This window comes from Triturus cristatus, chromosome 10 (genome assembly GCF_964204655.1).
Source record: "Triturus cristatus chromosome 10, aTriCri1.1, whole genome shotgun sequence".
Lineage (NCBI taxonomy): Eukaryota > Metazoa > Chordata > Amphibia > Caudata > Salamandridae > Triturus > Triturus cristatus.
In genome coordinates, this window is record NC_140593.1 from 872,068,053 (window position 1) to 872,093,691 (window position 25,639).

The 25,639-nt window shown below is 44.4% G+C and overlaps 1 protein-coding gene across 1 annotated transcript in view; it reads right to left on the minus strand.

Moving 5' to 3' along the window:
- The window catches only part of LOC146796142 (SCO-spondin-like), a 1,481,201-nt gene that overhangs the window by 1,057,906 nt on the left and 397,656 nt on the right, over positions 1–25,639 (minus strand). The window contains exon 47 of the mRNA XM_085631266.1: positions 799–907. Coding sequence (XP_085487392.1) covers positions 799–907 — 109 coding nt within the window. The remainder of the gene's footprint in view (positions 1–798; positions 908–25,639) is intronic.

Below are 25,639 nucleotides of genomic sequence, written 5' to 3' on the forward strand. Positions count from 1 at the left end.
ATATTAGGGTGTATAGTGACATATACGGCTCTATCTTGTATATGATAGCTGTGCTTAGCTATAAGAAGTTGCACTTGGTATATGCTGGCCATTGTGCTGGCATAGGATGGCACATAATATAACATACAAAACAGACAGGCAGCCAGTTGATGATATAGCAGAAAGCCAGGGATATTATGACTACAAATCAACAAACATATGTTTGGAAAATACTTTAGCCATTTATATTCTTTAGTAAATATATATGTTGTTTTACTCATTTTACAATTATTTTAAGCTTTTATTACTTTTGTGTTACTACCTGAGATCTCAGTAGTGTCCAAGATCTTGTAACTACCTGGATTGGTATTGTGGTAAAAGGGCATCTAATTTCATTGAAGGTCTAAAAGCATTTGTGGATCTTAAAGTACCATGGGGACTTTGCTAAATTGGCATAACAAAAGTGGTCCACTTAACTGTACCTACAAATGCTCTTCGAATAGTTTTTCGAATAGTTTTCTGAGTACTGTTTCTAGTTACCACCATACATTTGTCTGCCACCATGTCTCTCTACTCAGTATATACAATGAAAACTACAGGACATTTCATTGATCTTACAAGAACAATGTGTGTGCACTTAAATGCAAAGTATAACGTGATTGTCCCCAGTACAAACATTTTATGTTCAATGTCAACTAGCAGCCTAATGGTCATTCTTGTGCAGTTCATAAACAAGCATTTGCTTACACATATTACTACCTTAGGCATCCCCATGAGGATGACCATCAAATCTGTAATTCTATTTCCAGGTTTTCTCACCTCTTTGGTAAAAGGCCGGAGAGGTCCAGATGGTGAGGTTGGACCTTGGGGCCACTGAGGTCTCCGGGTGCTCTCTGGCTTTACTCCAGCACTTAGATTTTCGTCCCCACTGATAAAAACAGGAACAAAATAGCATTAAGGAAAAATAAAATGAAAATTGTGGTCAGATACGCTCTATGCCTGAACTTCATTCATCTTGTTGGATCTGAAGTATGTACCAACCCCCAAACCTGCGAGCCTCACAGAACCATAACAAGTGAAACAAGTTGCTGTAAAATCTAGAAATATCACAGTAGGGTAGTTTTTTCTGAAAATACAGTGGGCTTGATAGCAAATATCACATCAGGTTTGCTTCTGCAAGGCTCTTGAGCTATAGCAAAGTCACCCTTGTCCAAGTGGCATTATAAAAATGCACCAGCTTGTTTGAAAATAACCTGATTTCCCACTGGGCCAATCCACAGTTGATACATTGCAAAATTATCTAGACATTTTAATGAAATTAGATAATTCAATTTTAAAAACACAGGTTACAGTGACTTTATAGTCAGCTGAAAATGTTAGTTAAAATGTAACATTTTAACTCGTGCCCCTATCATGCACAGTGTTGTCATCAATGGTGTAATTTCTTTCTGATCTCCTAAGTGATATTCACACTGATGTCATGGAACACTTCATGAGTGATGTAATATGTGAGCTCATAAGCAGTGCATGGAGGGGGCAAAAGTTATTTTTGCTTCAGTTAACTATAACTAGTGAAGTTCTGTGGTATTTTTTAGTTTAACAGATCACGTTTTAACTGACATTTTCACCTCACTATAAAGTCAGATTAACTTTGTGTTTTTCTGTAAATTTCTTGGAATTTTTTTAATGTACAGTAATATTTTATTACCATGCCTCACTATATCTACCTTTGGCTGTGCATGGCATGGGGTTGGGCGCAGAGCCTAGCCCTGGGCCCAGCCCCTCGCAAGTTGGATTAGCAGCCAAAGGTAGTACGTGGTGGGGTGGTCAGGCATTGCGGCCAACCCACGCTGACTGGACTAGGGGGTTTACAGCCCGCTGGTGCAGGGCCTGGTGTGTGTGAATGTGTGTGCCTGTGTGTGTGTGTGTTTGTGTCTGTGTCTGTGTGTTAGACATGTCAGTCTTAGGGTGGTCTTCCCCCATATTTTTTGCCTGCTTGCCTCCAATTTTGCTGAATTTGTTTTGTTGGCCATAGGACTCTGTACACTTTACCACTGCTAACCAGTGCTAAAGTGCTTTTGCTCATTTACCTAAACATGATTTGCTTGGCATATAGCCAATTGGCATATTACATTTTTACTTATAAGTCACTTATAGAGTGGTATACCATATACGCCTTCTGGTTTTTCAATTGGCTATTTTTCCCCCTTTTGTGAATCTAAGTGCCCTGAACCCTTTTTTGTCTCCTGGATGTGGATTCCTGCAACTTTGACACCCTCAGCAGCCCTGAGCTGTTGAATCTCTGCAAGCAAAAGGGATTGAGAGCAGACAATCAAGATACTATGCTGGATCTCCAGGGAGCCTTGAGGGATTTATAGGTAGACCACCTCAGACAAGGATGAGATGGATGACAATGAGGAGGAGGAGGGAGCATTATAAGAGGAGGAGGAGAGGGAGGACCCAGACAAAGGTTCTGAACTCCCAGGAGAGCCCAACTCGACCCCAGCAGATGACATGGATTCCTGATGCTCTGAATGGAGTAGGGTGCAGTGTGTCTGCCAGAGACCTGTCCATACAGGAGCTTGAGAACAAGAAGGGGAGAGGAAACTCAAGTGGGAGCTGGCCAAGTTAAATATGGAGGAAAAAAGGATGGAACAAGAACTCACACTTAAAGAGCTGAACATCAAAGCCAAACAGGTAGAGTCCAACAGTAATGGTGGCAGCATACCTGCAGCATCCAATGGAGAAGGAAGGGTCCACATACCCAGGGATCTGGTTCCCAATTATGTGGTGGAAGAAGATATTTACAAGTCGTTCTCAGCATATGAAGTGGCTCTAAGGTTTCTGAGGACTACTGAGGGGTGGAGGGGGAATTTGTGAAGGTACATGCCCACAGTGGGGAGAGACACACTCCTAACACTAGAGGTAGGGGACCAGACACAGTATACTCCCATGAAGACCATACTTAATAATACATTCGGACTGACACCACAGAGAAACAGACACAAATTTGGAGGTGGCCACAAACTTCCCAGCCAGACCGGGTGGATTTTCTATATTATTGCAGTAAAGCACAGAAGGAATGGGTGAGGGGCAGCAAGATAGAACATTATACAGGGTTGTACAACCTTATTCTGAGGAAGAACATGCTTGCTATTTGTTTTACAAAGTTGCACCAACACCGGGTTGATAGCAAGCTGACTGACCCCAGAAGCTTGCTAAGGAGGACGACCTCTGTGTCAGCACCAGAGTGTCCAAGAAGGCATCTCGGGGGTACTCCCAAAAGGGTGGTCAGGGTTACCCCCAAAAGAAGGATGGGGGATCAAAAGAAGGAGCTCTCTCAAAGCCACCAAAATGGTTCTCAGTGGAAAGGGTCCCATTTTCAATCTGGCCACCAAAAGAAAAGTTTCCCTGATAAAAAGCTGATCAAAACTCTCAAGTGCTATGACTGCTATAAGTATGGGCATTACAAGGGTGATCGCAAGTGCCCAAAGCGGGTATATCCCCCCACTGGAGGAAAGACCCCAGGGTTGGCTAGTGTAGTGCTTGTGGAAGAGTTTGCCCAAGTCAGTGGGGGGACGTCACTGAGGTTACCCCAGTGTCCCTAGGTGATGTGGAGATGGATCCCAAAGCACATGTTCCTCCCTATATTAGAAAGTATAGGCAGTGTGTCAACAACAATGGGAAGGGGGGGGAGGCTGTGAGGGACACAAGATCCAGTATGACTACAGGTACGAAGTCAGCTGATGGCCTCAGAGCAAATGATACCAATACATTCCACCAGGTTGTAGTAGCAGGCAACTGGGAGAGTCACTACACTTTGGCTCTTGTCCCATTTGACTGGAGACGGGGGTCTCTGGTATTCTGAAAGTTGATCTGAGTCTTGCCATGCCTGTGGATTTTTTGCTATGGAGTGATCTTGACCACTCTACCTGGAAGGAAGTGGAGCTTATCACACCTGAAAATTGTGGGATTGACTAAGTGGATTTGTGCAACCACCAGGTCCATGGCAGCCCAGGAAGGAAGTCAAGGAAGTCTGGAGCCTGGCAGAATGGCCCAGAAAGATGCCAAAAGAGTGAAGGGCAAGGGGTGTGGAAACCCTGCCCCTGAATGTCCCACAGTTGACGTGGATTGGGCACCAGTGGAGGCTGCTCCAGGGCCCATTGTGGAAGACATTGACTCCTTTGGTGACCTACCCGAGCTTGTCGGATGACAAGCAGAAGGGAATCCACCCGGGAGGAGTTCTGTCAGACACAGAAGGAGTGCCTAACCCTGAAGGGCATGAGGCAACAGGCTCAAACCCATGGAGCTGGTGAAGCCTCTGGAAGAAAGTGCCTCTTTTGGAAGGGAGACCTCCTGTATAGTGAGCCTAAGGCACTTGTGCATGAGGCAACAATGGCACTGCTGGTTTCCCAGTTCTATAGGGCCTTCGTACTGGGGCTAGCTCATGAGATACCCCTGGGAAGACATCTGGGGCAGGTCAAGACCTTTTCCGGGCTTGTCCCCCACTTTTACTGTCCCCGGATGAAGATTTCCTCAGATTCCTTCTGTAGGACTTGCTTGCCCTGCAAGGCCAGCAGGAAGACAGGGCAGAAGCTGAAAGCTCTCCTAAATCCCTTGCCTTTCATTGGTATCCCCTTGGAGAGGGTGTGCATCGAAATTGTAGAGCCCATAAATTTCCCGGACAGCCTCTGGCAACAAGTTAATCCTGGTCCTTCTGGATCTTGCCACAAGATACCCAGAAGCTATACCTCTGAGGACTGCAACTGCACCTACAGTGGCTACGGCCCTGATGAGGATTTTTAGCAGAGTGGGTTTCCTAAAACAAGTGGTGTTTGACAGAGACACCAACTTTATGTCTGCATACATACAGTCAATGTGGAGGGAGTGCGGAGTTACTTAAAAGCTATCCATACCCTACCATCCGCAAACCAATGGGCTTGTTGAGAGATTAAACAAGACCATCAAAGGCATGATCAAAGGCCTGCCTTGGCCCAAGAGGCATAAGTGGGACGTCCTCTTACCATGGGTGCGTACATATGAAGGAGTCCTCAGAAATGTCAGAGTCAGGGGAAATGTCAGTGTCAGCCGCATCAGCCGACAAAGTGTCAGCCGTCAGCTGTCAGCATCAGCTGTGGCAGCAGGGAGGAGCAGCGAGCCCGGCTCCTGAGTGCCCGAGTTTCTGTGGAACCCAGGACCTCAGGGTACCAGTCGGTGCACCTCCCTCCCCTGCGCGGAGGTAGCCCAGTGCGTGCGAGGACGGGTGCGGCTTATGGGGTGTGGGAGTAGGGTGTGCCCATCATGGTGCCTACACGGTTAAGGCAGGCAGTGAAGAGGAGACTATCCCGACCGCCAGACCTGTTTTGACCTGCCTTGATCTATATCTGCCACACATGCTAATGCTTTGTATGTGGGGATTCCGGGATACTTACTTAGAAAATTGCAGGCTATACAGAATGCCGCTGCCAGACTCCTGTTTAACATCTCAGGCAGACTCAGCGTAAAAAAATATCTGCGTGATCTGCATTGGCTGCCTGTTTCCCAAAGGGTGCAATTTAAAGCTCTTACTCTGGCGCATAGAGCATTGCATGACGCTGGCCCTATGTATATTGGGAAGCGGTTTGCCTTTTATGTCCCGAATAGAGCGTTGCGGTCAGCCTCCCTGTGTCAGTTGTCGATCCCACGCTTTCGTGGGGTTCGGCTAGGAGGCCAGTCTCTATCAGTCAAAACAGCCGTCGCTTGGAATGCTTTGCCGCATAAGCTACGGAATATCCAAGATCTTAGACTTTTCAAAAAACAATTGAAAACTTTTCTATTCTCAGAGTCGTGTTAATGGCCTTTCCACATCGGACTTTCTTTAGCTCTCATGCCAGGACACTCTCGAGTACCAGTGCGCGGTATAAGTTTATTATAACATAACATAACATAACACGTCTGCATCATGCTCACCACAGCCCGCTATTTTGGCCCGCGGTTTTGGCAATTCCGGCTGTCAGTTTCTGTCTGTTTTTCAGGAGACGGACCGGTGAGGAGGAAGAGACTGGGCGTAGTGTGTGGCTTGTGGTAGCTCGGGTTTGGTTTCGCCCTAGAGCCCACTACAGCCACTTTGACCCTGCTAGAGCACATTGATTCTTCGGCGGTGAGGAGAAGGGGGTATTGCTTTTATTTTTTGTTTTATAATAGAGACAGGTTATTTTACCCACGCTCCATGATTCAAGATTAAAAACAACCCATTGAGGGGGGGCACAAGGCCATTTCTCTCCTGCTATTTGAGGGGGCCTCCCCCTCCTTTCATTCTAACTCTACCACCTGGGAGTGCTGAGTACAGACTGCTTCAGTCAAGCATAATTAATCTTAATTCCAATTTTACCTTGCTTGCTGTTTAAGGGTCTATAGGGAGAGCTGCTGGACCAGTGTGTCATATTCTGGTCATTTTGTTTGAATTGTTACTGGTCTGACTTTGGCTACTTCGGCTATTTCCGATACATTGATCGGTTTAGACAAGTACTACTGCGGGAATCCTAGACCCCTTTCCTCATAAACAACAATTCTTAAGTTCAACTTTCCTCATCTGCAATAACAGCAGGAAAAACACACTAGGTGTTTAACTCAGCGAGCCATAAGACCACGGGGCCATGAGGTCCAGCCGTCCGCATGGTGCAGCATTTCACTCGCAAACCAAGCAAAGGAAAAAGAGACTGGCTAAAGGTGATTCTGAGGTAATATGGGGAGGGTCAGACTTACCAATTGAAGAAAGGTTAAATACACCAACAACAAGTGTGGCCTGTACTCTAAATAGTTCCCACTCAAACACTTCAGAGGCGAACCTCTCAAAGAGTCGCAATGAGGCTTTCCAGTTAACTGTCACCAATTATTTAAACCAGCGGGGAAGATTAAGAGAAGTAAAATGGCTCCCAGAGGGGAAAAAAAATTGCTAAGAATACAACAACCACGCCAAATAAATTAAGCCATACAAAATCAGACACTCTAACATCTAAATGCCTGAATTGGCAAATAATAATATAGTAGATGGAATAAGCCCGCGAAAGCCACCCAAAGAAATTAATATAGCCTCTAATCAGGTACCGAGCTCCCACTCCCTGGTTGTAAAAGCACAAGTTAATGCTCCCTGCATTTTAACTACTGCAACAAAGTCTAGAAGCACAAACAGTAGAACAGGATATGGGACAAAAGTATCCACCAAGACCAGCTAAGGATCTGTAAAAAGGTTGATAATCGATCACAATGAGGGCGTAACTTCAGATAGATTTGATTTGGACATTAACCTCAATGAAAATAACATGGTGATTAATATATCATTAGGTACTGAGTCAACCACAAGTGATGAGGTATTTCTGCTCTCTTTTACACAGTCACCGAGAAAGCTATTCTTATCCAACCACAATAGTGACCTAAACTGCCAAAATAGGAGACCAGAAGCCTTCTCAAGTCTTAATAAATTGAAAAGTGGAACTGATATAGATCCCTTTAGTCCAATATCAATAACAGGTAGATTCAATCTCGACCTGAAACCGGCTTTGATCCCTGAGGTCCTAGATATTAAATGTGCACATATGCCAAATAAATCAGAGACTGCTGATTCTATGAATAATCATCTTAATTCAGCTGACCTATCACTACTAGCCAAGTACAACACAAATGTTTCCATGGGAGTATGAACAGCAGAGGACCCGATAGAGCTTCAATTAGGAATATGGGGCAGTTTACTTAATACCAAGGGCACTATAACCTGCAAATATGACCCTGCTTTCAAAATACAAAATCGCTCTGCCATCAAGGCCTACCATGAATCTACACAGAAATCACGCGCTGAATATTTTGCAGAAAAATCGAAAATAGTAATATTCCGGCCAAAAGTATTTTTCCCTGCTGAATGATATTAGAAATCCCCCTTCAGCGAAGGCATCCAAAGGCATCCACCACTCTTTCTAACTCTCAATGCGAGTTCCGAAATGACATGATGGCCATCGCGGAATGGATGATAGCCAACTGTCTTCAGTTCAATGTAAGTAAATCCGAGATCCTCCTAGTAGGAAGGGATACGCATTTTTGGAGCAATCAATGGTGGCCTGCCACACTGGGAGTTTCCCCCACTCCCAAGGATACTATAAAAAACTTGGGCGTTTGGGTAGACTGTGCACTTACTTTCCAGGCACAGACAAAATCAGTGGCTGGCATCTGTTTTGGACTCCTACATGGTCTGAAGCCGCTGCTTGGGTTCATTGACACTCAACCGTGCCAGACCATTATCCAGTCTACTATCCTTTCAAGACCAGACTACTACAATTCTCTGTATCTGGGTGCTAATAAAGCAGGCATCAACCACCTGCAGATGGTGCAAAATGCCACTGCTTGTACACTCTTTGCCCTCCCGAAATCTTGCACTACTTCCAAATACATACATAAACTGCACTGGCTTCAAATGGAAAAGATAATTCAATTCAAGTCTCTGAGCATCGCTCACAGAATTTTCTATGTCCAAGCCCCTTTCACTCTAGCCAATCTTCTCGTTCCCCATGCACCAGAGCGTGCCCTCGGCTCCTCAAACCAACATTTGCTACGTATTCTCAGGGTTGGAAGAGCCCAGGCGGGAGGCCAGTCAGTCCGAGTTCGAGCTTCCTCTCTCTGGAATGCTCTCCCTAGCACTATCAGAAATACACAGGATCAAGGGGCTTTCAGGAAGGCAGTTAAGACCTGGCTCTTCCCTTGATTTATCCTCTGTCTCGCCCCCGCTTCTTGGTTTGTACTTGTGGATCTAGCGCTGGGACGCCCCGTCACTGGAGCAGCCATGCACTCTACAAATCCGATAACATAGCAAAACATAACCAACGCCCTGAAATATCACTTGGATAAATAGAATTTTCAAGTGGATCTATTGAACACTTTTGCCCTCTACATAGCTGCATAGATTCCAAATTACTTAATTTAAGAAATGTTGTAGTAAGGGCTCCATCTGACAGAGACAATCAAATGATCACCTGTACCCGTGCTCACCTCATAGATAAAATATCCAATCTACCGAGTATCGTTGGTTTTCTAGTATATGACGTCAGGCTAATGTCAGCACTTAATAAAATGGAGCTACTCAGTAAAAATGACCACAGGCACAGCCATGACATCACACTACTAACTGCCAAAACACCCAGACAAGTCATACACAAAATGTCAAGTAAGGCGGGAGATGGAAACCTGCATCAAATGGAATCACGACCTATGAAAGAGGATGAAAAAAGAAAAATCACCACAATAGGGCAAGGAAACATATTCAACAGCACTAAAGTATCCTCAGGTGCCTCTAACGAAAACAAAGGCAATTGGCAAAACCTAGAACAAAACAGAGAGGTTAACCAAGTAAAAAATAATTAGGAATCATCTTCTAACTCACAAATAGTAGGTCTTACTAAAAGAGCCGGTAAAAAAATAAAGAATAGCGCCTAATAGAATCGATAGAAAAAACAATCCACCTAACACAAGTGCAAACATAATTCAAAGGAAAACTACCTGATTTTAATTTATTTGAAAAAATTCAATGTAAAGCAAAAGAAAGGGTTAAAGGACCGAGCTTTAAATCTAGGAAACTCATGTATGTCACCTTGCTTTGAAAATGCCTTGGTTATGCCAGCAATTACCTAAAGCAGAGAGGCTGCAAGTAGCCATGTATCCGGACAAGGCTCTACAAAGGGGCCTCCACCAGCAAATGGAGTCTCTCAGATATCTGTACTGGACAAAAATAAAGAAAGCCGAGGCAGTCCTTCAGTCGTTCAGCAAAATAAACCATTTTATATAAATTCATTTTGAACTTCTCCGTCCGGTAAAAACCTAGCGCAATCACATGAAGCTATATCCGGAAGAAATTGTGATCCTAGTCAAATTGCTCCTGTAGAAGACAGTCAGAAAGACTTGAGGATACAAGGCACTGGTCCAATTTCAATTCCATTTTTCCCCAATCATCAACTCAAGAAAAATCCAATTTGTGCTGTATTACCTGCAAAGTTACTTTGTATTCCATTGTATGTCTCAAGGGGCCCTCGTGATATTTAGATTGCAGTAATATATTAAAGCTATTAGGGGCATACCATCAAGGGCCTTATCTCCGCTTTTTTGGCTTTAAAAGCCAGAAAAGCGGATGTTTTCGCCCTATTAACAAGAGGGTGCTAACAATCATAATCGCATGTTAGCACCCTTTTTCCCTACGCCTCCCTTTGCATCTCTAATGAGATGCAACGTGGGCATTCCTGCCCAAAATAACTGGAGAAATGTCGCTAACCGACATATCTCCAATTATCAATGGGCATGCTAACAAGCATAGTGATAAGAAAAGTAGCACTAACCGCGGTTATCGCTACTTTCCTTACGCCTGCTTTTAGTTTGACTTAGCCATGATATCCAAAGGAAGGTGGATATCATGGTTCGGTATGCCCTGCCCTATCAACGACGTAGCGCCAAACGTTGTGCGATTATCGCTGGAATCCCAGCGATAATTGCACATTTGGCAGCTAGCTCAGTTATTTTTATCGCTCTGAAGATAAGCGTCGCTGATAGCGCGCTATCTCCGCGATAAAAACAAGCGATAGCCGGTGATAATTATCCTAGCGCTAAGTGCGCTTAGCAATAATTATCGCCGGTTGTTGATGATATGCCCCTTAGTTTCAATCCAAGAGCTCAGTGATTTAACATCAGATGCCTTAGAATCAGTTCAATTCAAACAAGATCCCAATAACTCCAAACGTGAAGTAACCTGTACTATATGGCATAGTGAGCAGACGGTTGATAGAATTCTTGAACATGGGCCACAATTTGAGAAATGGGGGATCGAAATAAGAAAATCCAATATCTAACCCTGTTGATTTCCAAAGTTGTGGAAAAGAAACACCTCTAAATAAATCCGATGATAACTGGAAATCACGGGGCAAGTATTAATATTTTGAAAGGGGCAATAGGCCAGCCATTCAATCCTGAGTCATCTACTTGCATTAAGATTACAAGCAATATTTCGGGCCCCCGAATATGTAAGGAAATACAAAGAAAACCAGCCCCTAGCGATGACTGGTCTAGCTCCCAAAAATACTCAGTAAAGGGAACCTTGACGAGAATGATTGAAGATTTAGTAGCACGGATGGAAAAAAAGAATTCATTAACATCAATATTTGCTCATAGAACGTACATGGACTAGCAAGGTTGCTAAAAGATTATGATAAAATAAATTTAATTCAGAATTTAAAAATCTTAATGCTACAGGAAACCTGGAAAATGTGCAACAAGCCCATTATCGGTTATCAAGAATACGCTAACTTCGCAAATTGAACATATACTTGTGGTCACGCAAAAGGTGAGCTTTTTATTAATGTGCCATTAGATGTATATTCCACCCACTATGTAATTGATTTCCATTGTCCTGGCTACAATGCATTAAAATAGATTCTGAAATACTAATTATTTTTCTGAATGTTTATTCAAGTTTAAAGAGAACAGTCAAGATGACTCAGCTTACAGTCCAATGGGAATAATCAAAGTCATATCATATCAATATCATGCAACCAGCCTCATTATTTCGGGGGATTTTAATATGCACCTGTCTACCAAGCACAATAGAAACTCAAAGAAGGCAGGAACAGTTGTGTCTAAGATGTTCTGCTCAAAATTACAAAAATGTGAGCTTAAGCTGCTACAGGATGCTATCCAACATAATATGCCGGGCGTTCCAATGCTTAAAAATTCATGATAACACTCCATCATTGATTATACTATTATCTCAAATGATTTTTCGACTAGTCTTATTGGGTTCCAAGCGGTCCCTAGAGTGGAAAGCAACCACATTTGCAATAAACCACATAGTGTTGCCAAACTCACAAAGCTTTGCACTTTAAAGCGTTTGAGAAGATGTTACAAAAATGAGATTTGGAAGGCAGACTGTTATATTCAAAAACGTGGGTGCAGGTCAAATTGGGGGATGGAGGTTGTACCACCAGCTGCTTGGAAACATAGTAGCCTCAAACAAGGCTGCATACCAGCACCATGTCTTCTTAACCATTGTATGGCTGATTTATCTCAGCACTTCCAAAATGTCAATGCACACTCTCCAAGTTTTGCAGGCCATAATGTAAAATACTTTCCGTTGCAGACAACACCATGCTGTTGAGCCACACACCAATAGGGCTCCAAAGATTGAGTCATTTAACCAATATGTTTTAGCTAATGGTCTACAAATGAACACTAAAAAAACTAAAATCATTAAGATAGGTTCAACAAAATCAGATAAGAAATTATGTAACATCAATGGGCTATAGATCGATTTAGTGAAACAGTAGAAATACTTGGGGATTATGTTTGATGATAGAATGATTTTCAAACAACATTTTGATAATTTAAAGGCCAAAGCAACTTCACTTTCCTTTGTTTTTTAGATTATTGTGTAACAAGCTTATATGCCCAAGTCACGAGCATTTGTTGAGGGTAATGAAGGCGAAGTTGATTCCCCTGCTCGCTTATGGGTCAGTAATCTTTCGGTGTAAGATAGTAAACTCCTTGCTAAATTACCAATAAAAGTTTTTAAATTAATTTTTTGGGTTCCTAGAAATGCTGGGCATGCTAAAGTCAGACCAGAGTTTGGCTTACTAGGCCAAATTCTGGTGGGACAATATGCATTTCTGAAAATGTCTATTTTCGTTTTATTTATCAGATTCTGGCTCTCTTGTCAGCTCATGCTGGAAAGAAATAAAAAAATAAATAATATGCTAGTGCTTAGAGATCCTATTTAACGAACAGCCTAAACACTTTTAAGTTGCCGCCTTTGGAATACTTGGATATAAACAAATTTGTTTTAAAGCAGATGTTAAATCAATCAACTAACTTTTTATCGCTTTCATTGGATATGGAGGCAATTGCAAAAAAAAGCATGCTTGATCGGTCATGAACTTTTACAATAAAACCAAGCCCCAACCCTAGTTAACCTCCCATTTAAAAACGGTTTTAAGGGATAGATTTTTTATGTTAAGATTTGGTCGCTATCCAACAAAGGATGGGACTCCAAGATGGGTACAGAATTGGTAATCACAAAATTGTTGATTATGTGGTTGTGTCAATGAAACACTACTGAATATTGTATGTATATGCCTAGATTGCGACAAGCGAGGGAAACAGTGCTAAAACCTATTTTTAAGAAAATAGGAGTGAGAACGTGCTGCCAAGAAATTATATTGTGCCTCTTAGGACATACCTACGCTTTAACAACCCAATTTCTTTAAGTTTATCTTTATAGCTGAGAAAAAACTGACACAGGCAGATGTTTTGACCGCGTTAAAGGAATAATAAATGGTAATATTAATATCCTTGCTGTATTAGTACTGCTATTGCACCGGCGTAAGATAAGTCAAAGCAAAACCTTACTGTTTGTAATTAGTAAAGCTCATTACGATTAGATAATAAATTTAACCTATCTGCCCAAATTGAGCAAAATAAATCTTAATCTTGACTCACACTTTTAATTAAAAGAAAAAAATGTTTTGTAAGATCGAAGGCATGTAGACATTTTAAACTTTTTAATGTTATCCATTTGAATTTATCAAATAGTCCCCCTATGGATAGTTTCAGAAATGTGCTCTGAAATATAGGTTTCCTCGCATATGATCCTAATAAAATGCTGCTAAGCTTTGAGTAGACACACAGAGGCACTTTACAGATTCCGTTATTATTTATTATTATTATTAAATATGATATGTATCCGTATCAAATATAGCTTGTTCGAAAGGCTTGCACAAAGGCACTTTAAATACTGGGCTGGGCAAGGTAGCTAAGATTGAACGTATGGAAGGGCTTATTAATATATAGGGTCGTTACATAAAAAAATGAAATGAAATCAACAAAATATTACTCTTATGATGTTTTATGTGCTTTCAATGGTCCAGTACAGCATGTCATCATTGAATTATCTTAAAATTTGTAAAGCATCTGTTCAAAAAGTCCTTGATAACTCTGTTTTAAAAATCTTGTTGCTTTTAATCACCATGATTGTAATGACTTTCATTAATTGGACAATAAAGACTTACCATGCCTGCTCTTTGATTACAGGGAGGTACTACACAAGGGGGTTGGATTTTGCTCTTTTGAGCTTCTACGTGGTCACCCTGTAGGAGGACCTCTCAGCCTGGTTAGGAAGCAAACTCCCAAGAAACCTCCCAAGGATGTGGTTGGCTACATGCTAGCCCTCCAGAACCACATGGCCAAATTCTGGAAGAAGGCTTCTGAGAACTTAGAGGCTAGCCAGGAGGTAATGTAGCAGTGGTATGACCAGACAACTACCCCTGTGGAATTGCAGCCTGGTCCAAAAGTGTGAGCGATAGAGCCAGTGGAGCCCAGGGCCCTCCAAGACCAGAGAACTGGCCTTATGACATCGTTGAGAGGAAGAAGGAGGCCACCGATGTGGTGGACCTCAAGACCACCGAACTCCGCTTAAGGGTCCTCCACATCAACTGTCTCAAACCACACTTTGAGAGGTCCGCGGTCACTATACTGTTGGGGACAGTCAGTGGGGAAGAAGAGGAGAGTGAACCTCTCTCTGACCTCCTAGCATCAAAAGAGAAGGATCGATCGTTGGAAGGTGTAAACCTCTCCACTACCCTGACTTCAGAACAGAGGCACTGTCACCACTTGCTGCGATAGTACTTCTCTCTGTTCTCCCGTATCCCTGGGATCACACATTTGTGTACCCATGACATTGACACAGAAGACAGCCTCCCTGTCAAAAACAAAATATACAGGCTGTCTGAGAAAGTGACGGCCAGCATTAAGGAGGTAGTATTCAAGATGTTGGAGTTGGGGGTGATTGGGCCTTCCAGTGGCTCCTGGTCCAGCCCTGTGGTGATGGTCCCAAAAGCTGCCCTTCCAGGCACTACCCCAGAACTCCGGTTCGGTGTAGATTACAGAGGACTCACCGCAGTCACCAAAACTGATGCTCATCCCATTCCTTGGGCGGATGAGCACATTGATAGGTTAGGGACTGTCCAGTTCTTGAGTACCTTTGATCTGACTTCAGGATACTGGCAAATTTCTCTAACTGAAGGAGTCAGGGAGAGGTCAGACATCACCACTCCAGAGGGTCACTACCAATTTAAAGTGATGCTCTTTGGATTAAAGAATGCCATGCCACCTTCCAGAGGCTGGTAAACCTAGTTCTAGCTGGTGTGGAGGCCTTAAGTGCTGCTTACCTAGATTACATAGCTGTCTTCAGTAACAGCTGGAAGGACCACCTTCTTCTAAAGAAATATCTTAAGCAAGTGAATATACGAAAACATTATGGGCACAAAAAACAACCATGTTCCCTAAATGAAATGATCAAACAATAACATCTACAGTACAAAACATATCAGCTAATATGTATTTTATACCAAAAGTAGAAAAATGTTTATTTGATGCAAATTTCTGAAAATGTCAAAACAGACTCTAATAAAAATATTCTGCAGACATACTCGTACTCATATTTTGTGACATCATGTTCAGATATTTGATGTCCATAAGTGTTATCTCTAAAGGATACAATAAATATTCATATCTCAAGTACTACACAATTCAACAGGACATGCTTAATATTCAGTATTGTTAATTCATAGGTAAAGGATAACCATGAGACATAGAACGGGAGGCCTTAGATGTTGCTACGCCTGTTTTGATAAACTGCTTTCATCAGGAAGCCGGCAGGTGAATATCTGTAAATGAACAGCAAAATATAGGGAGTATTTATAAAAAGGATAATTGGTATATACTAAAAGATACTGAACTTTACTTAAAAAGTGGTTTGAGTACCATTTACCGAGACCACCGAATTAATAGAATGTGCACTAAAGCAGAATATTCGTGACTTAAAACAGGAGAAAAAAAAGGTATTCATGAAAGTACTCTGTTAATAAATACTGACAAGTGAAAATGCGACTATTTCAGGTGTAGATTATTTCCGGTATTGAGTTTTTCACAGTGGACCATGTGCCACGTGGGTTGACAGGTTGATATAGGTTAATGGAATATGCCCACATGCAGGGATAATGTTTGGCCCTTAGCATACCATCCACGGTGAAATTGGTGGCTATCATGCTAAGACAAGGGACCAAAAATGTCACCCGTATCTGTCACTTGTGTCGATCAATGGAGCTCACTAACCGGTAGGAGCCACAAAACCAGTCCAAGCTAGAAACAAACAGGATAACAAGAGGTAAAAGTTAAATGCGAAGCCTATGGAATGAGGGATGGCCAAAATAGATTATCCAGGTTTGGACTTACTTACGAGGAATTGAAAGAAGAATGCTCAATGATAGAATCTTAATGGCCGGTAGATGTTGAAGATAATAGTAGACACACTAGAAAATAAAAAAGAAAATACCTAACAGCGTGCGGGCTCTGAAGAATTATACATGCCCAAAGATATGTAACTTGCTAAAAACACCTTACCAGATTGGGAAGGCTGTGGGACTTGTTTTACAATTGATCGACGCTAGGGCAAAGTACAGCATCAATGATAACAGCCTAAAAATACAAAGATGACAACGATAAGGGAGCTGTGAAAGTGGTAAGCGATTGACCGAACAATCAGGGGACTATACTTACTAATGATGGGGCTGAGGCTGAATACATCCCGAGATGATGAGGGACTCATCATGATAAAAAGGCTGAGGAGACTTTGCGTGAATTAGAGGTCGCGGTGGCCATTTTCGACAATGGAAGTAGCAGCCTATAACGTAAAGTTTACCAGAGTGAGAAAGCTACCAGTGTTTTAGATCACAGGCAGAGCCTGCAATGGAGCTATACTTACTGTCGGTCCAAGTATGGCTCCAGGTGTCATGGGGTAGGATACGGCATCAAGAAGACACTGAGAGGGGACCATGAATGATGCAGAGGGTGAGGTAAAGTTAGATCAGGCATGCCTCAGAAATTATGTTATTGAGCACATGTCTGTGCAACCCAGCAGTGAAAGGGAGTGCCATGTTGAAAAAAGAAAATGGTATGGCAGATTATATGAACAAGAGAAACCAGCAATAAATCTATATGCCAATAAAAGCACAAAAATAATGGCATATAAAAGAATATGGAATAATAAGGTTGTGAGCTCTTTAATTGAGATCAGCCACTTAAATATAAAAAAGTCAGAAATAATATATGGTCCCGGAATGAAATACAACAGAATGAAATCACACCATAGTGGCCATGAAAGGCGCGGGTGATAAGAAGTATATACATCGCGCATGTCCCAGAAATAATAACATGGACCGGTGAATGCGCAACCCTGCGGGGAGAGGGAGCGCCATATTGGAAAGGAACAATGGTGTAACAACATATGTACAGAAATTCGACACTGGATCTATAGAAGCCGAAGGAATTACAAAAATGAATAAATAAAGAAACTGATACAAAAGCAAAGACAAATCGAATGAAAGGTCATAGAAAATGATACGATGATGGGCTCATATTCTGAAGTAGGCCACTTGGGGGGATATGTTCAAGAAAGTGGCAGAGAGAGGCGTTAGCCTTCCTGGCTTAACGTCTCTCTCCGCCACTTCTGTAACGCAAGGCTGTGCCATTTTTACAAGAATTTGGTGCAGCCTTGCGCTTCCCCCTGTGATGGCGCTAAGTTAAGCAACTTAGGGCCAATGCAGGCACCCTTGCACCATAGTGCAAGGGTGTCTGCGTGAAGGGGAGGATTGTTTATGTGTAGGAAGGTGTCCCTTCTTGCACATAAACAATCCTAAAATGCCATTTTGTCACTGTCATGTGTGCTGCTTTGTGCAGCACACATGAAAGTCACAAAATGGCATTTTAAAGGATTGTTTATGTATAGAAAGGGACCCCTTTCTGTACATGAACAATGTATGGCATTTTGCTTTTTCCATGTGTGCTGCACAAGGCAGCACACATGGAAAAAGCTAAAACGAGGAGAAGTAATGCATTTCTCCTTGTTTTGATACCTTAAGACCAGGTTTTCCCTGGTTTTAAATTTGGTGCTGCCTCCTATGTATGCCACTAGGGGGCAGCGTCAAAATCAATGGGTGTTGCGGTGGAATGTCCACCGCAACACCCACCACTTTCACGCTAACCATAGCGTGAAATGGGCCTTACTTACAAGGCAGCGTTAAGCCACATTAAGTGGCTTAATCCCTGCCTTGTAAATAAGGTTAAGCACCTATCGCTACCACGTCGGTAAAAGTGACGTTGTGGTGGGGATAGGGGCTTGTACACATGCCCCTTAGTGTTAGATATCAGGGCTATTATGAGGTCCCAGAGTGTAAAAACAGGCCAGATCAAAAATCATTAAATTAAAACATAGAAATACAAAGATAATGAGCCACTGACAACTGAAAGTCAGGACCAAGTGGACCAAATCCAGAATCTTTTGGGTGGAACATAGAGATGCAGGATCGGTATGACTTCTTGGAAAGTGTGAATACAGCATGCAAACGAATTAAGTTTAGTAGTTATACTGAATGACTTGGTCCCAAAGAATTTTGTTATTGAGACCCTGGATGTTTGTATTAAGTGAGAATATCCCCAAAACTCTGGATTTACGAATTACTTCTGGATCGATACCCAGATGTGCTTGTATTTGTTCTAGGATGATCCATTTTATATCTTCAGGTGTATGGTCTAAGTCCAGATAGTGTTGGACCAAGGGGGCTGAGACCTTCTTCGTCTGAATAGTTGATTTGTGTTCCATGAGTCTTCTGGATAGGGTACATGAAGTTTCTCCCACGTATCTTAACTTACAAGGAAAAATGAGTAGATATATATCTTTAGTTTTACGATTGGTGAAAACCTTGAGATTGATTTTGTAGCCATTGAAACACAGAGTGTCTGTTTCTAGCACTAGATCGCAAGCTTTGCATGCAGTGCATTTTAAGTTGCCCACTAAGGGGTGGCTGTCATCTATAGTCTTTTGGATAAATCTTTTACTTGGTTGAAGTCTGGATCTGACCACATTTTCTCTCAGGTTCTTATTGCATCGATGTGCAAACATCGGTCTCAGTAGTTGTTGTGTTTTCTTTGTCTGCATTGAGGATATGCTAGTTGGAACATACAAGTTGGTGTATCTTTTCATTAATTACTGAGTGCTGGGGGGGGCGTGGTCTCGCCGGTGCAAAATGGCTGCACCCTGAGTGAGCTCTACTGGACGAGCGAAATATCTGCCACAATCCGGGAAGAAAAATACTCATCTAGACCAACACAGAGCGGGATCGCACAGCCAACATTGCCAGGCATAGATATATCCTGCTGGGCGAGGGCAGAGAGCTGCGCGTGAGCTCAGACCGATGCGACTATGCTAGCTATCGGGGAGACGGAGCAGGCCGCGAGAGCCACAACAGGCCGCGCCCAACGTCATCCAACAAGCGGCCAAGATTACAGCCGCACGCGCTGAGCGCAAGATCGCACTGTCGCACTGGGGCAGAACCTACATATACGGGAATGCCTGCACTGCTGAAGGCCAGAATGATCGCCTGGGACAGCCCTGAGGCTGTGACGGGCAGAGATGTATACACATCTCTTAAGCAGAGGGGCTGGGGGCAGACGGCAAAGGCGCTCCCCGGGGGCCCGTGTGGCTGGATGCCCCTGATGCGAAAGCCTGCACGAACAACAACAAAGTAAGGAGTCGGTGCAAGGGGGAGGGGGCTGACTGTGGGATGGCGGCAGCAGAACACACCAGACGATGCAAGTTCATTGCATCACCCCTCCCCGTCCACAAGACGGCGATTCCGAAGCACGCTCGTCGCGGAGGCGATTGGCCGATCTGGCCCTGCCCGGGCTATGCCTCTAGACTGTATTACACAGGTTGGACTGTAGTCCTCCCTCCAGGCATAGATTGCAGGATATCTGATCACCTCTGCCAGTGGACATCCGACACTGAAGTGCACGTTGGGCACATCGTTCCCTAACAGTAAAGGCAGAAACACCAGGCCTGCTGAGAGGCACCATAGCCTTCAGCGAAAACACGAACTGAGAGCCAGGGAGGAAATACGGGGACAAGGCTGCGACCCAGCTGTGCTTGACATAAGACTGGGGACTCTATAAACTGCATCCACAGTATTAAAATCGCCCTAACCACAGATACTTACCACTTTTCCACCCAATGATAGTGATTAAGGAGACTATACGAAACCGGACGGGGAAATCAGATCACTAACGTCAGCGGCCCAAGGGAGGGAAAGCCCCACAGTAACAGAAGCTGAGCGTGCATATCACCAACAGCCCATCTGACCACGCGGTCTGCGGTGTTCCCCTACGCTCTGTTGCTATTTATCCCCTGAGCCTACATACCCCAACTCAAAACTCGATGGGGAAGACACACACCAAACAAGCGAAGCTCATCTATGAAAACAAGCAAACTGGGCGCTATGGAGAACCACCACAAGAGGCGGAAACACAAGCCACACAAACCGAAAACACTGGGGTGCATGACGAAGCTATTCGCTCTCTTCTTTTAGATGTCAAAATCAGCCTAACAATGATTGACTGTAAAATAGATCACCTGGTCGCCTGGCTAGGTCAGGTAAAGCAGCGGGTGGACTCACATGACTCTCAGATTGCGCACCCCGAGTCCAGGGTGTTGGATGCCGATGATGCCCTCACTGAGGATCGACAGCAGTTGCTAAAAATGGACAAGGTAGTGGAACTTGTCTGCACCAAGAAAGAGCACCTAGAGTCACGTTCTCGAAGAAATTATCTCCGCATTACTTGAATCCCCAAATCCACCCCGATATGCAGGATGGAAGGCTACCTGGAAGCCTTGCTCCACAAACTGTTTGGCACAATCCTGTCCGGGGTCTTCATTGTGGAGAGGGCACACCGCTCACTGGAACTGCGGCCGCCCCCTGGGGCTCTCGCAAGGCCAATATCAGCCTGCTTACTGAACTATCGTGACCAGGATACAATCCTGTGGAATGCCAGAGAAATGGGGGAGATCAGACATCAAGGAAACACTCTCCCATTCTACCCCGACTTTACCCTGGTGGTGCAGACAGCAAGACATGATTTCCAACCAGCTAAATGAATCCTTCAACAACAAAAATTATCATACGCCCTCCTGTACCCAGCCAAACTACGGTGGACACCGGTGGCAAACCGCGTTACTTCACAGACCCAAAGGCTGCCATGGTGTATGTGAAGCAACTCAGCAGAACCCAAGAACACTCACACAATTCGCCTTTAACATCTGGAGATGGCCGCACCAGTGACAATCACTGAAACTCACTTTTAAGGGCCGCTCATAGAACAGATCTGAACTCAAATTCCACACTAGTTTCTCCTACCACCAGACAAATAGAACATCGCAAAACTGTGGTTTATGATAAACGTCTACACACAATGGGGTCTAATAGGATGGCGGGCAGATCGCCACCGCCCATATGGCGGTGGTGATCTGCCCGCCATTTCCGTCCGCCCGCCTAACATTTCCCCCCGCCATATTACAATGGCGGTGGAGACCCAGGCGGACGGAGAGACCGTCTGCCAGTTTTCCGCCAGTAGGCAATCCGCCCGATTGCCTAATGGGCGGAGACCTGCAATATGGTGGCGGTGCCTTCCAGGCACCGCCATCCATATGTCAATGATGGTGGTCTCATGCCTTTCCCTGGCGTAGACTCCGCCATGGAAAGGCATGCAAAGAATGCCTTTGGGGGCCCGTTGCGTGGGTTGGGGGGTGGGTGGCTGCACTTGGGGGGGTACCCATGGTATCCCCGACATTTGCATGCACAAGGTGGCAGGCACCACGTGGTGCCTGTCACATTGTGCATGCAACTGCACAACATGCCCTTTTAACATTATGGCAGGTGCGGAATACAGCACCGCCCGCCACAATGTTAAATACATAGGATGCGACCGCCATGGTGGCGGTCGCATCCTAATTGGCACAGCGGGACCACCACACCACTGGCAGCTGGTCCCAGCACCACTAGGTTGGCGGGGGGACTGGAGTCCGCCCGCCATCCTAATCCTAATAGACCCCAATGTGTTATGATGCCATATGCTACTTCAAAATACACTATAATGCTTGGCGGAGTATGCCTGTAGAGCCCACGTGCCCCAATGGGATAATTCCCTTGCACGCTCACTGTGTTTCAAGTTGGGGATTCTTGGGTGGCGAGAGTACTACATCTCAACGTATTTGGGGGTTGGATTTGGAGGGGGTGGTCATGGAAAATTCAGGTTGGGCACTGGGAACAGGGTGTGTTAACTCTGGGGCATGTTGTTGTATTGTTCATGTTAACTTCAGATTGTGATAATTGTTACATCAAGGGAATGCAACACTATTCCCAATGGCACACATTTTTGTATGTGTCTTCCAGCGACACTAAGACATGCAACAGCAAACACACCCAATAATTGCCTCATGACTAATGTGACATTCCTAACATGGAACATTCGTGGTATCAACGACCATTGTAAATCTCATCTTATACATGCCTATCTTGCAAGACATAACAAGAAACATTACAAGAAACACACCTCTCCACTACTGACACTGCCCGGCTTTGCACCCGCTGGTGGGGCGACTCCCATTTATCTGTATACTTCAATTATACTAGAGGAATCACCATTCTACTCAAAACAGGTCTTCCATGGCGCAAAGCCCATACTCACATAGACCCCTGTGGCAGATACGTTGTACTGGTGGGCATGCTAAATCCTCAACCATTGCTTATGGTGGCCATATATGGATCTAACTCAGATGATTCTGATTTCTTCCTCCATGTCTGGAAGTTGATAGCGAAGCACAGCCCTTGGCCGATAGTTTGGGCTCCAGGGGAGTCTGGACCGTTTGGGTACTGGACTACAACACCCGCATGCCACAGAAACATTAAACTCGCTCATAGCTGACAATGCGCTACTGGATGCGTGGCGGCATGCCCACCCTAGTACATGTGATGGTACTTGTGTCTCCACCTCCCAAAACTCCTGGTCCTGCACTGACCTATGCCTGGTATCCAAGGACGTAGCCAACTGGTCCTCCTCTGTTGACCACTTGGCGCTCACTTTGTCCAATCATTCCCTAGTACATCTGGTCCTACTGATCACCCTAACCCTGTGGCGCATGTTCTCGTGGCGCCTCCCCCATATGCACATAGGGACACAGCATTTAAAGAAGAACTTTGTAGCGCCACTACAGAATTTTTCAAATTAAATGCTCAGTTAACTCACCCTCAACATAATGGGAAACATTCAAAGCAGTAATTTGTGGAGTGTGCATTGCTAATTAACCCGGGGTGCTCCGGGCGATTAGAGGAACCCTGGGGAGGCTGGAAGCGGAAATCGAAATGCTAGATCAAATATATAACAGCAATCCCACATCTGCCACATTAGCTGAGATTCGATCCAAAATGGCAGAGAGGGAGGTGAACTCCTTGGGTCATGAGGTGCAGGCCGCATAATAATGTGGAGGATGACCGCCATGATAAGACACTGGCAGGTCTCCTGCTCTCCATATGTGACTGAGCTGATAGACGATATGGGCTGCAGAGTCACATCCCCCACTGATGAGCAACCAGGACACTCTTCAACAGTATTTTGACTCAATTGAGCTGCTATGGCTAGACCCAGGCCACAGAGAATATCTAGATGCTCTGCTTGCAACGGACAAAATTACACAGGTCAATGCTAACCTCCCTGGCGATAAAGCCCAGGCCTGGATAGACTAACAGCCACCTTCTATAAAGAGAACACCACCATTTTAATTCCCCATCTCATACAGATGTGCAATGAGTCAGTGGTAATAGGCCAACATCCCTCCTCCCTTTGGGCAGCATTAATTATATTTATACTTAAACCCGACAAGGCACCCTAATTCTGTGACTCCTATTGCCCCCTTTCACTGATCAACATTGACAATAAAATATATGCGAAACTGCTAGCGAATCATCTCCTTCTGCTCATGCCCTTAATTGAGTAGCCTGATAAATCTGGTTTTATCCCAAGAAGAGCCACATAACACAACTCTGTCATGCATCAAATCAATCCCTCCCTGCCAGCAGTGACGGCTCTCCTAGACTCCACCAAGGCATTCGACTCCCTAGAGTGCCCCTTCCTCATCTCGTTACTCGGGTGTTTGAGTTTCAGCTCCAGTTTTATCCACAAGATCCACATGTTTTACACCCTCCCCTCGGCACGTATTAAAATAAATGGGCAAATCACTGGACCCATCGCGATCGCTCGGGCACGAGGCAAGGATGTCCACTCTTCCTGCTATTATTTGCAATAGTGATGGAACCACTGGTGGCTCGGCTTTGCCAACATCACAGAGAGCATGGCATAGGATTCACAGCAGAGGCCTAGTGGTATCTGTGTACCCTGATGATATTATGCTGTCATTAACTGGAACAAATCCATACTTTTTCCCCTTATCGAAGCTACGCCCTACTACAAAACAGAAGACCCACTGAAATGGGCAACTGAGCCAACCAAATATCTGGGTATATCGTTAAGCAGAGCCCTGGAAGAACTTTGGAGGGCTAATTATGGACGCCCAGTGGATTGGCTCAGAACTAGGATCCAGGAATGGAACAAACTTCCGTTCTCAATGGCGGGGTGCTTTGCGATTGCTAAATTGGTAGTCTTGCCAAAGTTTCTAGACCTCTTTCTCAATGTCCCACTCCCTCTCACAGAGCAGTTCTTCAAAAGACTACGCTCTGCCATGATAACGCTAACATGGACAGGTCGACAGCCGAGGACCCCTTACGAAACCCTGACACTGCCCCTCACATGAGGGGGAATGAGGGCCCCAGATTTCAAGTTATTTCTGCTCTGTGCTCAGGCAAGTTTTCTACATTTCTGGTTACACCCAACGCCGTTCCAGCCACATTTAGCGGTGGAAGCGGATCAGACATCCTCTTGGCCGCTGACAACAGCACTATTCCAGTCGAATAAAGCACCTAAAGAGGAAATTAATACGGTAGAATGCGTGCTTTAGGCATGGGAGGGCTCCACAAATGGACAGGCACCGACATCCTATATGCACCATCTATTGCACTGGCAGAGACCCCTTCTTTCCCCCGCTGCATAACAAAGGGATGGCACTCCAGGCCACAAAACTGGGCATACATACATTTGCTGACCTATACCCAGACGGAAAGTTTCTCCCCTCCTTCACAAATACAGCAACATGCGTAACCACCCCCTTAAATACATTATAATACCACCAAATCAGAGCGACCTGTAGAAACACAAACAGCTCGTTCTCAGACCCTTCATCAGCCAACACTGCGCTGGAAAATGTCCATACATCCAAGTCACCTGCAAAATTATAACTCTACTCTACTCATCAACACTACTAGCCTCCCAACTGGACACTGTGCAGGCTCAGCAAGCCTGGGAGACGGACAAGGGCATGAGTTTGACTGTGGATCAATGGCAATACAGCTGTAACCAGACTGAGAGACGTACTCTGAACTACAGAATGCGATTGATACAGTTCAAATATCTACATAGACTATAGCGCACCCCAGTGGCTCTCTAACAAATGGACCTGGTTAACAACGCCAGATGCTTACGCTGTTCCGCACCGGAAGTCACAATTATACATTTAGCTTGGACGTGCCCGCGGGTGGTGGGTTGCTGGTGGACGTTATGTGAGACAATAGGTGCCATCACTTCAGACCCCATAATACCAGACCCA